The following is a 16,539-nucleotide window of genomic DNA, read 5'->3' on the forward strand; positions in this document are numbered from 1 at the left end:
ATTAATAGGATTCATTTTTTCGACGTGCCCGTAGGCAGAGGATCGTAGGTTCAAATCCGAACTCACGCCTCAATAGTTTTCGAAATTCATCTGGAAAGTATATTCAAAATTACCACGTGCTTCACGGGAGTGAAAACATCGTGAGGAAACCTGCGATGTAATTCAATGGTGTATGTGAGTCCGCGTGTGAAGACTCCTCATTCTGAGAGGAGACCTGTGCCTTGCAGTGGGACATATACAGGCAAAGATGTGATACAATACAATACAATACAATGATTCTTAATTGAACACCAACACACAGTAAGCAATACAGAAAACAGGTATATAGAAATGTTCTAAGGTAAGCAAGGCTTTGTGTGATGTGTGTAAGTTGTGTTTTTTTCTAGTTCACGATTTGAAAAAAAGGTTTCCATTTATTCTTATCGATCCTCGCTCTTCGCTCATTGCTCAAACTGCACAATAAAAGCGACATTTGGCCGTGATCCAGCGCTTTGATGTGACCAAACACTTGTCTTCGTCTAGCGCCGTCGGCTCTCTTCGGGAACACTCGGCAGTCCTCGGGTCTAGCCGGACAGTTTCAAACTTCGTCTAACCACACGATTAGTTCGTGAAAGTACTAAAACCGTTGGTTTTGTTATACCCTAGCTGATCATAAATTGGACATGGCTGGAAAGTAAAAAGATGAATTTTGTTTTTTTCTAATAAGCTGTGTGTTGTTTTGTTTTTATATTTTTCTGTGACAGCTTAACATGTTTTGATGTTCAATAAAGAGTCATTGTATTGTATTGTATTGTTGCCCGCTAACTATCTTTTTCCTGCGACTCTGTCTACAAAGAAACCGTTTATCACAATCCTACGGGAACTATGCAATTTTTTGGGATGAAAACTATCCAATTTCTTTTCCAAGGTCACAATCTTTCACAAACTTCCAGCTTCCGCGGTTTAATCATGAAGACGTAGCAGATAGACAGGTAGACATTTTCTTTTACATTACTTTCACATATATAATTATAGGATAGCAGTTAGTAATGTTTTCGTATCCACAAGCTGGGTAGATAATTAAATCTTGGTTTCTAATTTTTTTCTGCATTCTCTCAGATATAGGTACCGCTGAGTGGGGATTTGTAAAAACTTTTCGTTGAAACACACTGACATGGCTAAAAATCATTGGAACTTCCTCAAAACCGTGAACTTTTATAAAAAAAGTAAAAATCATTATTTCCATAAAAAAACACATCATAATTAATGTAAAACAAAGAGTTAAATCGTTGAAAGAAATTCGTTGCGACTTTTAAGAAAACTTCCACCTAATTATCTGTTTATACCTTCCTTTAGATTTATTACGCGGGAGTTCTCGTTCTAAAACCAGCATTATAAAAATACACGACATACTGTTTCGCACAAAAATAAAAGTAAGACAATAAGAAAGATAACTAATTACTTCTTCTGTCAACTTCCGATTTTTCAGCTTGTCGTCGGTTGACAGGAAGATTTCTGAAAACAAGTATATGTCACATGAAATTAAACTCTACATCTTAGCTTTAAAGTTTGTTCTTTTTAAATTTTGACGTAAAGAGTGTTGCCAAATTATCAATCAGTGATGTGTCAATTGTTTTCAACGGATAGTTACAAATTTAAATACGTCAACTCGAAGCGAAGACATTTTGGATCGGGTTCCCACCGTTGTTGAAAACGTGAATTAAATCTGTTGACGGTGGGAACTTATTTATTTGGGTCCAAGATATTTATACATTTTTAGGTATATCATCACCCCAGCCTATATACGTCCCACTGCTGGGCACAGGCTTCCTCTCAGAAAGAAAGGGCTTGGGTCGTAGTTCCCACGCGGGCGTAGTCCGGATTGGGAACTTCATACACACCATTGAATTCTTTCGCAAAAATCAAGAACACAGACACATCTACAAACTGGGGCCAAGAATTCAAATATAATATCTTTTACTTGTCTTATTATTTGTATACTAAACTTATTTATTTAATTAACGTTTTACATTTATAAATAGCTTAAGTTAACACATATCTTTGCCAAAAAAACACGATTTAAGTAAAATGAAAAAACTTCGCATAAAACTCGGATACCAAGGTTTGTTTACACCCGTACGTATGAATTGACGAGTATTTAAAACCCGTCGAGTGTATTCAAATGCGGGTAATGTTGTAAATTTAATTTATTGCTCGTAACACGTTACATTGTTGAATAATAACCGGATAATCGTCGGATAAGAGTAATTATTAATTAATCAATATAATTTCATTAAACATAATATTGATACCCCCGAGCAGAGCCCTCTCCATAGCCCTCTGAGTGACTTTGAGCTTCCTCATGAGGCCCATCGTTAGCGCCCACGTCTCAGCAGGGCTACTACGAAACTCAAAATTCCCTCTGACACTTGTACTTGTACTATTTAATACGAGAGCGAGAGGGACGGTACGATACGACTTCGAGTTTCGAGTTTCGTGGTAGCCCAGCAGATCAGTATGTCATCACTGGCAACATACACTGGTCAAAGACTGACTGATGACCGATGACTGATGACATGATGGCCGATGGGGTCAGAAGGTTCTCGAATGGCGTCCACGGACCGGGATACGAGCTGTCGGTAAGCCTCCAGCAAGATGGAGCGACGACCTGGTTAAGATTGCGGGACCGCAGTGGATACGGAAAGCACAAGACCGGTCTGAGTGGAGAGCCTTGGGGGAGGCCTATATCCAGCAGTGGACGTCTTTCGGTTGACATGGCGATGAATTTTGATAATTTCCAACCCTAATTTGGTCTCCTCTTATTCGCTTTTAAATCTACCCAAAACGGCGGTAAATGCTAAGTCTACTTTGTATACCGGGTGTGACCTGTAATACGAGCAAATAATGAAAACTGGTCAAACTGAACAACATTCGTTCAGCGACTATTAAAAATAATTAGTTATTTAATTTTTATTACACTTTTAAGTTTATTCGAAGAAGCAATGTAATTACGTGACAGGCGACGTCAGTTGTGTTCTAGCATGGCGTACATTGATAGCAGAGCAGTATTTAATTTGTATGAAAAAGCGAAAATTCAAAGACACCATTTTTTTTTAAAGTCGCTGAATAATGTTGTTCAGTTTGACGAGGACGATCTATGTTTTAATTTTTTGCTCGTATTACAGGTCGCACCCGGTATAGTCCAATTGAATTTATTTTACAATATCCAGTGAACTATATGAACTAGGTATAAATAATGACATACTTTGTTCACCCGCGACCTTAAAATAGCTATATCTACGCAACAAATGTGTTGATAAATTTAAATGTGTATTTTGGTTCTTTAGATTTATATCTGGTAGCATGGTGAACGGTTGTGTTGCTCTGAGGATGAGCTCTGGTTGAGTTCGCAACGTGTCAGTGTAATACGGCAGTGGTGATAGTTGCGCACACATTTGTTGTATAGACATAGCCATCGTAAGGTCGCGGGTGAGCAAAGTAATTGTTTACTCGTATAGTTCATTGATATATGGCCTTCGCAAAGTACCGCCTGTTTCAGTAAATTAAATATCCAGTAGGTATGTTTTCGTTATTCAGTTATCGTTCCAACTTGCAACCTTCAACTAATACCCAGCACTCTAAATCCTCCAAATACAATAACAGAATGGTGTCACTGCGTTATCAGACGCATAAACATAGCTTATCGGAAATGCGGGAGTCGCATTATATCTTTGGAATTGGGAACATTTTCCTCATAAGCTTTTAGGGTTCCATACTAAAAAGTTCCTAGGACACACACACACACACACACACACACACACACACACACACAAACATCATGCCTGTATTCCTAAATGGGGTAGGCAGAGCACACGAAACGTTACCGCTTCGGAGCCACTTTTAGCAATTTTAGGTTTTAAGTTTGACAAAAACGGTACAATAGTGACAGGTTGCTAGCCTGTCGCCTACGGTCTACCTTAATCTATATCCTCAGTCGCCTCTTACATCCACGGAAGAAATGGAGAGGTGTAATTCTATCCCCGACACCACACGGGATGGGAGTTCCTAGCAGAACCCTGTTTATTTAGGTGTGCCAGATGTTGACGATTTTGAACGTTTTTTGCTTTTACGTACTTGACAATGGCTTTGGGTCGACTACATAATGATAATTATCAATGATATGATAATAAATAAAGGTCTTACCTGGGCCAATCAACTTTTTTAACGACACTAATCTGTCCGCGACATTTTTCAAACAATTTCAGATTTTTGTATGTACCAAAACATGTTTTTTCTGTAATTTTATAGATGGTGTACATGAATACATGCCATCCTTCGTAAGTTCCACTCCACCTATTAAACCGTGAAATATCTTGTTGGAAGTACGATTTTTTGGTAACGCCAGAGACAATTTTGGTAACGCAGGAGACGCCCAAAGTGTCGGTAAAATAGTTGATTGGCCCACCTGCATGTGATATTATACATAAAGTCTGAAGTGTGTGGGTGTCGTAAGACTACGTTTCCATCAGAGATGTGCTGTGCGAGAATAGGTACCTAAATGAAGCGTTGCTATTGGTTCACGAAAAACATATTCCTCGCAACACATTTTGTATTTTGCAGGTAGGACCTTGTGCAAGGTCCGCCCGGATTGCTACCACCATCTTGCGCGCTAATCCTGCCGTGACGCAGCAGTGCTTGCACTGTTGTGTTTCGGCGTGGAGAGTAAGACAGCCGGTGAAATTACTGGCACCTGAGGTATCCCATCTTAGGCCTCTAGGTTGGCAACGCATCTGCAATACCCCTGGTGTTGCAGATGTTTATGGGCGGTGGTGATCTCTTACCACCAGGAGACCCACTTGCTCGTTTGCCATCCAGTTGAAAAAAAAACATCCTTGCACATCTCGTGCACAAGCCTCTCAAGCAGGGTCGTGGGTTCAAACCCCGGCTCGCACTTCTGAGATTTTCGAAATTCATGTGCGGAATTACATTTGATATTTACCACGAGCTTTGCGGTGAAGGAAAACATCGTGAGGAAACCTGCACAAACCTGCGAAGCAATCCAATGGTGCGTGATAAGTTCTTAGTCCGCACTGGGCCCGCGTGGGAACTATGGCCCAAGCCCTCTTGTTCTGAGAGGAGGCCTGTGCCCAGCAGTGGGACGTATATAGGCTGGGATGGATGGATGGATCCTCTAGTTGAAACGGCGCCTAAAGCAGCATTTCCACCAGAGATGTGCGAGGATGTGTTGCGAGGAATATGTTTTTCATTAACCAATAGAAACGCTTCATTTACCTCGCCTCGGTCCGATTAGCTGTTTCCACCAGAGATGTGCTGTGCGAGGATGTGTAAATGAAGCGTTTCTATTGGTTAATGAAAAACACATCCCTCGCATATTATTGGTGGAAAAGCTGCTTAAGAGGCGACTAAGGGACTTTTTGTGAGAGTAGCACAGATATACATTACACTAGATAACGCAAACACCTCAATCTGTATGAAAACCAGCCGTGTCACTTTTTTATATCTACTGTGAGGTCTCAAGAACGAATTAGCGATGTGAATTCCCCGATGTCCGCGCAAAATCTATTCAAATGCGCCGCCCGCCCGCGCCGTGGGGCTCGAGTCAGTCACTAGTCATGATTAGTCAGTTAGCGGTCAGTATTAGTATCGGGCCAACCTCGACGTTTGGTAAGGGTTCGGACACGCGAAGTAGATGCATTTGCGTAATCTAGTGTACTCCATATCTGTGGAGAGTAGGCAGTAGCCGGTTGCCAAATACGAACTTTGCCACTTTGGACTCGCACTGCAGTGTGGAAGGCAAAGGGAGACCTCCACACTCCACACTACGAATAAACAATAATTAGTCAGGAAGCGTAACTCAGAACAAATTGCACAAAAAGTGGCCATACTTTAAACCAAAACGACTTATGATTCAAATACGAATCATTTTCGAGGTTGCAAGTATGCTTGTTGTATGTGCTTGTTGATTGGTTAAAATTCAAAAACAAAGCAGGGATTGGTTTGCGCGCGTGATGCAATTTTCCAGATGTTTTGACGCGTGATTACTAGTATAGTATGTACTCTACAAACCCTAGGCTTAGGGTATTTTAAGTCTGACCAAGTAATAAAAACAATGAAAATATTGATCTTATAAAGCTGTGTCCACACGAACGACTTACACTTAATAGTTCCACTTAAGTGCATTGTCGTGTCGCTGTCGTAACACTTGTACTGGCGGACAAGAAAACTTATCGACATTATATTTTTATTAGTCTTTAGATCTGGTAGTTGTATTAAAATTTCGGAATGTTATAGGTACCTACGATGAAGGAATACATTTTGGAAACCTGTACAGATCTGCCAAACGATTCAATAGTGTGTGTGAAGTTCCCAATTCGCACTGGCCCTCGTAAGAACTACGGCCGAAGCCCTCTAATTCTGAGAGGAGACCTCTGAAAGCACGACTTCCCATTTCGTAGCTAGCAACCAATCACATCTGGTAGCATGGTTGAACGATTGTGTAGCTCTGAGATGAACTCTGATTGAGTTTGAAACGCGTCAACAGTGTGATAGTGGTGGTGATAATTAGGTTTTTGTGATTATGTGACAGTGTAGAGGAGCTATACGAATACACATTTGTTGCATAGACGTACCTATCGTAAGGTTACGGGTGAGCAAAGTAATTGTTTATGGTTTTATTTAATCTAGCTGTAGCCAGCTACAAGATGAGAAAGCACAATTCCCATTTCGCAGCTGGCTACCAAAAGCTACAAGATGGGACAAAAAACCTGGTTACAAAAATTACAATGGAACTTAACTGTAACTATGTTTATTGCAGAGGCAGAGGCAGTGTAACTGTCAGAAATTCTGTGGCAAAATGCGGAATTGGGCTTTGTAAAATACATCTGACCTTGTTTCAATAATCCTAGAGCAACCTTTAGGTAGAGTAGACATCGCCAAGTTAATAGGTTTATGGGTTGGCAAGTAATTTGCGGCTTGTGGTCGACCCTTGTTAGTTGGACACCTTTAATTAATGGATACGATATTGGTACCGATTTCGGCCAGATGTTGAGCAGATTTAGTCGCGTTCGCACCAACAGAAACCAAAACAAAGACATACGGGACATAGACTTATTTTTAAAACTCTCCCTTTATCGACGCAGATGCAAGCATTATCCCAGCAGGGCTACTACGAAACTCGAAACTCGAAGTTCGTGCCGTGCGGTCCCTCTGACACTTATACTGTTTAATACGAGAGCGAGAGGGACGGAACGATATGAACTTAGAGTTTCGAGTTTCGTAGTAGCCCTGCTGCATCCCAGAGTCTCAAACTATTCTATACCAAATCTCATTTAAATCTGTTGAGCGATTTAAGCGTGAAGAGGTAACGGACAGACTGAAAAACACACTAGCTTTCACGTTCATAATTTTGAACCGAACTTGAATTACATATCAAGTGAATAAACATATTAGGTAGGTAAATTATTATCTTTGACAAGTCCATCTCTAGCCTGCTCAATCGTCAGCTACTGGCAGAAGATACAATTTTTTAATGGAACATCTAACAAGATAAAGCAAAAAAAAAAACTAAATTACATGAGTCGAAGAACAGTAAAAACTTACTGACAAACTAGTTGGCTAAAGTGTTTCGCTAACTTGTTAATTTGATGGAGTGGAAGTTTTAGTTAGATACGAGATGAGTTGCAGCTTTTAAAAGTTAAGACATCTAATACAGTTGAATATTTTGTCTGCTCCGTGAACCTCAATACTAGAGTACTTACAGTATATCACTTTATAGTAGAGGGTCCATCTAAGAACGACCTTTACTCATTTGTTTAATAGATAAAAAGCATTTTATAGTAAATTTACTCGTAGTATGAAAAACTGTCGCGAGTGGATTGTCTAAAAATTCCTGGCCAAAGTAAAACAAATAATCTCCAAGCATCATGCAAATTCAAAACAAATTTTTGCAGCTAACCCTACATCATCGTGTTCACAGTGAAATAGAGCTTATGTGATACATATTTATTTATTATAGGAATGGGGAAAAAAGACTAGTAGGTACTGATCTATATTAAGCAAGTTATGCCATAAAAATAGTTAGCCCCCATTTTTAAACATTTATTACGAGCAGGCTTCATATTTTTGTTTTGCTATTAAATTTACTCGTTAAATACAAAGTGCAATTTAAAAAAAAAAAACAATTTTTATTTAATTATGGTTTGGTCAGGATTTGTATGGCGAACCTTGAATATAAAATTTTAATACTTTTTATTCATTAAACAGATAGGTGCAAATCCTCTTTAATTCGGATCTTAGACTATTGTTACTTTGGACTGTAGTTCGTATGGAATTAACTTTCGTTTAACTCAAACTCAAAGGTTTGCTTGCACTTAAAAGTTCTTAATTATGAATGTGGCTTTAGCTTTACTCCATTCCATACATACCGGGTGTTAAAAACCACAAGAAATCTTAATACAGAGGAAAACCAATGTTTACGATTCACCATTTATTTTAGTGACACAGAACGGTAAAAAATACAAAGTTCAATTAGACGTCATTGCACAGCACCGTAGAGGTTTCTAACATCCTCCCACCTTTGGGACGAAGACCCAAACCTTCTATCTTCACAGGACCTCGTCAGGTTGCACTTCCAGCGGGTATAGACGTTGATATGCCCGGGTGTACTCGCCGTCGGCTGTGCGTACTCTAGCTACTCTAGCATTTCCATCTTTTCCAGTATATACTTCTAAGATAACTCCTAAAGGCCACTTTATACGCTTCGCATCAGTCTCTACCAATACGACATCGCCTACCTTTATATTAGAGTCCCTCTCCTTACCCTTCTGTATGAGCATCCCCAAGTACTCGTTCCTAAACCGCTCTCTTAGATCTCCTCTTAGCTTATGCAAATACCTTAATCGCCTATTCAAAGAGTCATGGTCGAGCTGGTCTAAATCTGGAGTCTCGCTGGCAGGAAGCCCTTGCACGAAGCAGGCTGGCGTCAGAGGCTTCAAGTTTTCTGAGTTATCCGCGATGTAGGTTAGGGGCCGTGAATTCATCAAGGCCTCACAATCACAAAGTATGGTTGACAGTTCCTCATAAGTGACTGTTTTCTGTCCCAAGTTGCGTCGGAGAAGTTCCTTAAGACAACGAATCAATCGCTCCCACCAACCTCCCCACCATGGCGCAGCCGGTGGATTGAACTTCCACTTGATGCTTCGCACACTGGAGTAAGCTGCTATCTCTTCCCAATTCAATGCTTTTAACAGATTATCAGCTCCGTGGAAATTAGTGCCATTATCCGTGTAAATTGTGTTGACTCTTCCACGTCTTGCAATAAACCGTCGTAACGCCATGAGAAAAGCTTCAGTTGACAGCGATTTTGTTAGTTCCAGGTGTACGGCGCGGTATACAGCACACGTAAATAAAATTATCCACACCTTCCCTCCCGACCGCAGAAAGAGAGGACCAGCTAGATCAATACCAGTCACTTCAAAGGCAGCAGCAGGTTTTATTCTGTCCAGAGGCAAAGGTGGTAACGGTGTGTCGGCATGTTTCACCGATTGTCGCTTGCAGGTTACGCATTTTGATACTGTTGAACTAACAAGTCGTCTAACACCAGTGATCCAATAAGTCTCCCTGAGTACTGTCATTAGAATACCCGGGCCGGCGTGATGCAACATGTGGTGTTTCGAGGTTACTAGTCTTTTGATTATAAGATGCTTCCCAGGCAGAAATATCGGACATACAAAGTCTGTGGGCTCATCACTAAGTACAAGCTTTGTGCGAATTCTTAATAAGCCTTCCTCATCTTTAAATATTTGCAGATTTTTCGACTTTTTGATACCATCTGCCATCATTTCGGCTTGAACCATCTTTAAAATTTTCTTCTCGGCGCTCTGAAACTCCTCACAGGTCAGTTCACCTCTTCGTTTATTTTTATTCTTGCAGTTGTACGCAAATCTTAATATCCAGCCAACCGTTCTCACTATCATAGTAAATTTGGAAAAGTAAGTCAGTCTGGATAGAATTGTACTAATATCTGCCGTAGTATTAGCAAGTACGATCTTCTTCCTTTCTTTGTTGACTTCTTGCTCATCAACGTTTAATTGAGACATAGGCCATTCACTTTCTTCTGCTTTCAGCCAAGCCGGTCCCTCCCACCATTTACTCTTCAGTAGGTGTTTAGCGTTGCAGCCTCTCGAAGGTAAGTCGGCAGGGTTCATCGAGCCTGGTAGATGATACCAATCTTCCACGTTAGTATATTGACGTATCTCCTTCACTCTGTTCTTTACAAAAATGTTCCAGTCTCCCTCAGTCGTAATCCAGGTGAATGCTACGCTTGCGTCAGTCCAGAAGTAAACTCGACAATTTGACAGTTCCAACGCTTCTTTGACTTGAATATACAAGCGTGTTGCAATTAGGTTTGCCATTAATTCTAAGCGCGGTATGCTGACTTCACGGACTGGTGCGACGCGTGACTTCGCTTGAACCAACTGCACAGTAACTTCTCTTTGAAATTCGCTTCGCAGGAAAATGGCAGTCGCGAATGACACCTTGCTCGCATCACTAAAGACATGCAGGCTGTTATTACATTTGTTTATTGTAGCAGAGGTAAGTCGACGCGGAATACGGCAGTCAATAAGCAAGTGAATATGTTTAGACCAATCGAGGTATTCCTTTTGTAAGTTAATCGGCAGTTCTGAATCCCAACCCAGCTTTAAATTCCAAGTTTTTTGAATAATTCGTTTGGGCACAAGAGTAACTGGGCATGCCAAACCGACCGGATCAAAAACCTTTTGGGTTATGGACAACAAACTCCTTTTTGTAACTTTTTCTTCTAAGGTCATGTTTTGAACGAAGTTGACATTACAGTACAATTGATCTCTTTTCAAATCCCATATAAGGCCGAGTACAGACAGACTGTCTTCTTTTGACGTCATGTCTTTATTGGTCATGGGAGCTGTGACCCAACCTCGTAAGTCAAATTTCGCCTCCAACATTACTCTTTTCGCCTCTTCTATGAAGATTTGTGCTTCTTGCTCACTCTCTAGGCTTGTGACGCAGTTATCAACATAGAAAGAGTTCTTGAGACGCTCAGCCGTGTCCTTATATTTTTCGGTGTACTTTTCCAAGTGGTAATTTATAGTCGCACCCAAAAGAAATGGACTAGACGTTACGCCGAATACCACACGACGATGGCGGTAGGTTATCAAGTCTTTTCTTTCATTATTCTTCCACCACAGAAAAGACAGATATCGTCTGTCTTCATCATTCAGTGATATCTGAAGAAAGGCTTTCTTAATGTCGGACGTTATCCCAATCGCATATTTTCTAAATTTGATCAGTAGTTTCGGAATGAGTTCAAGACAATTTATGCCCTTTTCTAGGAACGAGTTGAGAGAATTCCCATTACGATCTCGAGCAGACGCGTCAAAAACTGGACGAACTCTCGTGGTCAGGCTGGAGCTCTTTATGACAGCGTGATGTGACAGGTAGTGTTTTGGTCTCGCTGTGTCATTGACCTCTTCAATTACGCCCTCCTTCAACCAATCTTCAAAGACTTGACAGTAGTTATCAAACTCGTTCAGCTTTAGAAGTCTCTGTGTTGTTGACATCAATCTTCGTTCAGCTAACTGTTTGTTGTCAAGAAGCTCTCCATGATTTGGTTTCCACGGTAAAAGATGCAGGTAAGAAGATTTGTTGCGTTTGGTGTGAAAAGGCATCGCATAACAGCTTCGAGTGCTACAAGGCTAACAAGATGTCGTATGAAGCTAGAAAGGAAGCGTTAAATAAAAAGGGAGCTTGTTTTATTTGTCTAAAGACGGGACATAATATGAAAAAGTGCAAAAATTTCTCGAAATGCCTTTTCTGTTCCAAACGTCATGCTGTATTAATGTGCCCTGACATTAAAGCGTCAATTCAAAATGAAAATGTTAAAACTTTCAAAGACGGAACGTCAAATTTGAATAACAATATAGCACAAAATAAGGCTGGTACTACACTGTTGCAAACGTTTATGGTAAATATTATTAGCGATAATAAATGCATACAGGTACGGGCATTTATTGATACGGGCGCACAAAGATCGTATTTACGTCGCGATATTATTGAGGATTTAGGTCTTAAACCTGTCAGCAAAGAAACTTTGTCACACTGTCTCTTCGGCGGGATTGAAACTAAGAAGCAGTCGTTCAACTGCTACGAATTCACTGTCGCGAGCCTAGACAACGAGTTTCAATGCAAGATTACTGCGCTTGACAAATCCACGATCTGCGGCTACATACCTCGTTTGAACACAAACCACGAATTGTTTCAAGAGTTGAAGAAACATAACATCGCGTTGAGTGACGTCGGCGAAGAGGCTACGCCCACCATCGGGTTGCTAATCGGCGCAGACTATGCAGGCTTTTTGCTCACTGACAGTTTCATACGTCTGAACAATAACCTCGTGGCAATGAAAAATAAATTTGGATGGACACTTCAAGGGCCCATAATGAACGCATGCAGTGTAATGACGAACGTAGTATCGGCTAACTTGCAATTATCGGAGCTTTGGGATTTAGAAACTCTTGGAATACGAGACCCGGCGGAAGTTGCAAGCAAGACGAAGTCTGACTCTATCATAATGGACCAGTTTAGAAATTCGATCAAAATCAACAACGAAGGACGGTACGAAGTAGATTTACCGTGGAAACCAAATCATGGAGAGCTTCTTGACAACAAACAGTTAGCTGAACGAAGATTGATGTCAACAACACAGAGACTTCTAAAGCTGAACGAGTTTGATAACTACTGTCAAGTCTTTGAAGATTGGTTGAAGGAGGGCGTAATTGAAGAGGTCAATGACACAGCGAGACCAAAACACTACCTGTCACATCACGCTGTCATAAAGAGCTCCAGCCTGACCACGAGAGTTCGTCCAGTTTTTGACGCGTCTGCTCGAGATCGTAATGGGAATTCTCTCAACTCGTTCCTAGAAAAGGGCATAAATTGTCTTGAACTCATTCCGAAACTACTGATCAAATTTAGAAAATATGCGATTGGGATAACGTCCGACATTAAGAAAGCCTTTCTTCAGATATCACTGAATGATGAAGACAGACGATATCTGTCTTTTCTGTGGTGGAAGAATAATGAAAGAAAAGACTTGATAACCTACCGCCATCGTCGTGTGGTATTCGGCGTAACGTCCAGTCCATTTCTTTTGGGTGCGACTATAAATTACCACTTGGAAAAGTACACCGAAAAATATAAGGACACGGCTGAGCGTCTCAAGAACTCTTTCTATGTTGATAACTGCGTCACAAGCCTAGAGAGTGAGCAAGAAGCACAAATCTTCATAGAAGAGGCGAAAAGAGTAATGTTGGAGGCGAAATTTGACTTACGAGGTTGGGTCACAGCTCCCATGACCAATAAAGACATGACGTCAAAAGAAGACAGTCTGTCTGTACTCGGCCTTATATGGGATTTGAAAAGAGATCAATTGTACTGTAATGTCAACTTCGTTCAAAACATGACCTTAGAAGAAAAAGTTACAAAAAGGAGTTTGTTGTCCATAACCCAAAAGGTTTTTGATCCGGTCGGTTTGGCATGCCCAGTTACTCTTGTGCCCAAACGAATTATTCAAAAAACTTGGAATTTAAAGCTGGGTTGGGATTCAGAACTGCCGATTAACTTACAAAAGGAATACCTCGATTGGTCTAAACATATTCACTTGCTTATTGACTGCCGTATTCCGCGTCGACTTACCTCTGCTACAATAAACAAATGTAATAACAGCCTGCATGTCTTTAGTGATGCGAGCAAGGTGTCATTCGCGACTGCCATTTTCCTGCGAAGCGAATTTCAAAGAGAAGTTACTGTGCAGTTGGTTCAAGCGAAGTCACGCGTCGCACCAGTCCGTGAAGTCAGCATACCGCGCTTAGAATTAATGGCAAACCTAATTGCGACACGCTTGTATATTCAAGTCAAAGAAGCGTTGGAACTGTCAAATTGTCGAGTTTACTTCTGGACTGACGCAAGCGTAGCATTCACCTGGATTACGACTGAGGGAGACTGGAACATTTTTGTAAAGAACAGAGTGAAGGAGATACGTCAATATACTAACGTGGAAGATTGGTATCATCTACCAGGCTCGATGAACCCTGCCGACTTACCTTCGAGAGGCTGCAACGCTAAACACCTACTGAAGAGTAAATGGTGGGAGGGACCGGCTTGGCTGAAAGCAGAAGAAAGTGAATGGCCTATGTCTCAATTAAACGTTGATGAGCAAGAAGTCAACAAAGAAAGGAAGAAGATCGTACTTGCTAATACTACGGCAGGTATTAGTACAATTCTATCCAGACTGACTTACTTTTCCAAATTTACTATGATAGTGAGAACGGTTGGCTGGATATTAAGATTTGCGTACAACTGCAAGAATAAAAATAAACGAAGAGGTGAACTGACCTGTGAGGAGTTTCAGAGCGCCGAGAAGAAAATTTTAAAGATGGTTCAAGCCGAAATGATGGCAGATGGTATCAAAAAGTCGAAAAATCTGCAAATATTTAAAGATGAGGAAGGCTTATTAAGAATTCGCACAAAGCTTGTACTTAGTGATGAGCCCACAGACTTTGTATGTCCGATATTTCTGCCTGGGAAGCATCTTATAATCAAAAGACTAGTAACCTCGAAACACCACATGTTGCATCACGCCGGCCCGGGTATTCTAATGACAGTACTCAGGGAGACTTATTGGATCACTGGTGTTAGACGACTTGTTAGTTCAACAGTATCAAAATGCGTAACCTGCAAGCGACAATCGTTGGTGGACGCTGCGCTTGCCGATCCGCGGTCTCCATTCGAGAACTTTTCGGTCCTAATGGGCATCTGTTCTTCGAGATATAGTAACTATAGCAAGTTATAAAGGGGCTATAACTATACAGGGTGGCAACATTTAAATCGGTCGGTATGGGCAAGCTATGAGCTATTTAGAGGGCTATGCTCGGGGTTTCTCTACGAGAACGAATCAGAAATAAAGTGATGCGTAGAAGAACGAAATCGGAATGGCCAAACGAATTAGCTCGTTGTAGTGGAAATGGGCAGGCCATATAGCACGAAGAACAGATGGCCATTGGGGCAATTGGCAAGCGCAGCGTAGGACGTCCGTCAACGAGATAGACGGATGACCAGAGGCCGTATTGCCTTTGTATTTTGTATTTTTTTGTTTATAATTTTAAATTTCGCGGCGTATTGGTAATGAGTGTTGGCAAGACTATAACTATAAGACACATAAATATTTGTTCTTAGAAAGCATGCCTTCGATTGAAGGGAAAGAAGTAGGTATGTAAGGAAATTTGCCGTTCTGTTGTCTCTGTCTGTTTTGCGCAATGGAATACAGACGCATGTATAATGTATGTAAGAGATCTTGGATTAAACAAAGCCACTTGAATAACGAAAGTTTTATTTTTAAAACTCGTGACGTGTAAAACCGACACAATAGCTGCCCAGGCGCAGATAGTCATCTAGATTGTTTAACGTTTATAATTATATTTAAAAACACAGTTTCGTGAGTCTGATACATATCTTAGCTGCCCTTATTGTAGCAAGCAACAACATACGAGTATTTTACATATTTTGATTACTTGTCTACCTGCTAGCAACACGCCCCGGCTTCGCACAAATATGGAATCAGCTTCCTGGGACAGCATTCCCGGACTGGATCTTTAAAAAACGAGCCTATCAATCTCTCAAAGGACCGGCAACCAGTGATAAGAAGCAATTTTTGTTTAGTCTGCGAAAATTACATATTTAGTTCCCGCGGGATAGTGACAAACGAATTCTCCGCAAAAGTAATCGCGGGCAACAGCCAGTTTAAGACTGAGACAAATATACTTAGTTCCTCTTCTTCCTACGATGAAACTGAGGAGGTTATTGCAGGCAGCCTGTAATTAAATTTACACACACATACACACGCGCACATGCACACACATACACACACACACACGCCCAATTTAGGTTAAGAATTTGATTTGTGTCAACTTAGTAACTGCTGTAAATTGTAAATTCTCTGGTCTCCTCGATACAGGCCCAGAGTCGGAGTCCGCCGATAACTCTAAATTGTAACCTTGTTATATTTCAAATAAATTCTTTCTTCTTCTCCTTCTTCTTCTATTAACAAAGAAATTCTTTTACCTACAAACTGGCGTGTTTATGAGCCAGCTAACAAGTCGCTGAATTAAAAGTTAATTGAATTTCGCTCGCGTCGGTGGTGTCGCTACCGCAATTAGATTCTGTTGATTATGTCGCTGCAGTTAGTTTTAACAATAATTTTTAGGGTTCCGTACCCAAAGAGTAAAGAAGGGACCCTAAGTATTAATAAGACTCCACTGTCCATCTGTCTGTTTGTTTTCAGGCTGTAACTCATGAACTGTGATAGCTATATAGACAGTTGAAATTTTCACAGATGATAAATGTCTGTTGCCGCTATAACAAAAAATACAAAAAATAGAATAAAATAAATATTGAATAAAGTAAAACAAACGTGTTTTTTTTGCCCGATATTAATAACGGCAACAG

At 40.7% G+C, this 16,539-nt stretch overlaps 3 protein-coding genes across 5 annotated transcripts in view; 2 read left to right on the forward strand and 1 right to left on the reverse strand.

Annotated features, from left to right (window-relative positions):
• ETHR (ecdysis triggering hormone receptor) overlaps positions 1-16,539 on the forward strand; it is a 95,884-nt gene that overhangs the window by 25,710 nt on the left and 53,635 nt on the right. The window lies entirely within an intron of this gene.
• On the reverse strand, positions 8,604-10,205 carry LOC141442064 (uncharacterized). Its single transcript, XM_074106972.1, has one exon. The coding sequence runs from the start codon at positions 10,203-10,205 to the stop codon at positions 8,604-8,606; it is 1,602 nt and encodes a 533-aa protein (XP_073963073.1).
• Positions 11,664-16,086, forward strand: LOC141442065 (uncharacterized). The gene is made up of 4 exons (XM_074106973.1): positions 11,664-11,669; positions 12,035-13,421; positions 14,115-14,303; positions 16,049-16,086. Exons 1-4 carry the CDS (start codon positions 11,664-11,666, stop codon positions 16,084-16,086), a joined length of 1,620 nt encoding a protein of 539 aa, XP_073963074.1.

Source organism: Choristoneura fumiferana, chromosome 25 (genome assembly GCF_025370935.1).
Source record: "Choristoneura fumiferana chromosome 25, NRCan_CFum_1, whole genome shotgun sequence".
Classification (NCBI taxonomy): domain Eukaryota; kingdom Metazoa; phylum Arthropoda; class Insecta; order Lepidoptera; family Tortricidae; genus Choristoneura; species Choristoneura fumiferana.

Bases quoted from the DNA above. Each gene is read 5' to 3' on its own strand.
- LOC141442064 (XM_074106972.1), bottom strand. From the start codon at position 10,205: ATGAACCCTGCCGACTTACCTTCGAGAGGCTGCAACGCTAAACACCTA.
- LOC141442065 (XM_074106973.1), top strand. The intron at 13,422-14,114 runs GTCTGTCTGTAC...ATCATCTACCAG, and splicing joins CATGACGTCAAAAGAAGACA to GCTCGATGAACCCTGCCGAC. The intron at 14,304-16,048 runs GTATTAGTACAA...TCCTCGATACAG, and splicing joins ACTTGCTAATACTACGGCAG to GCCCAGAGTCGGAGTCCGCC.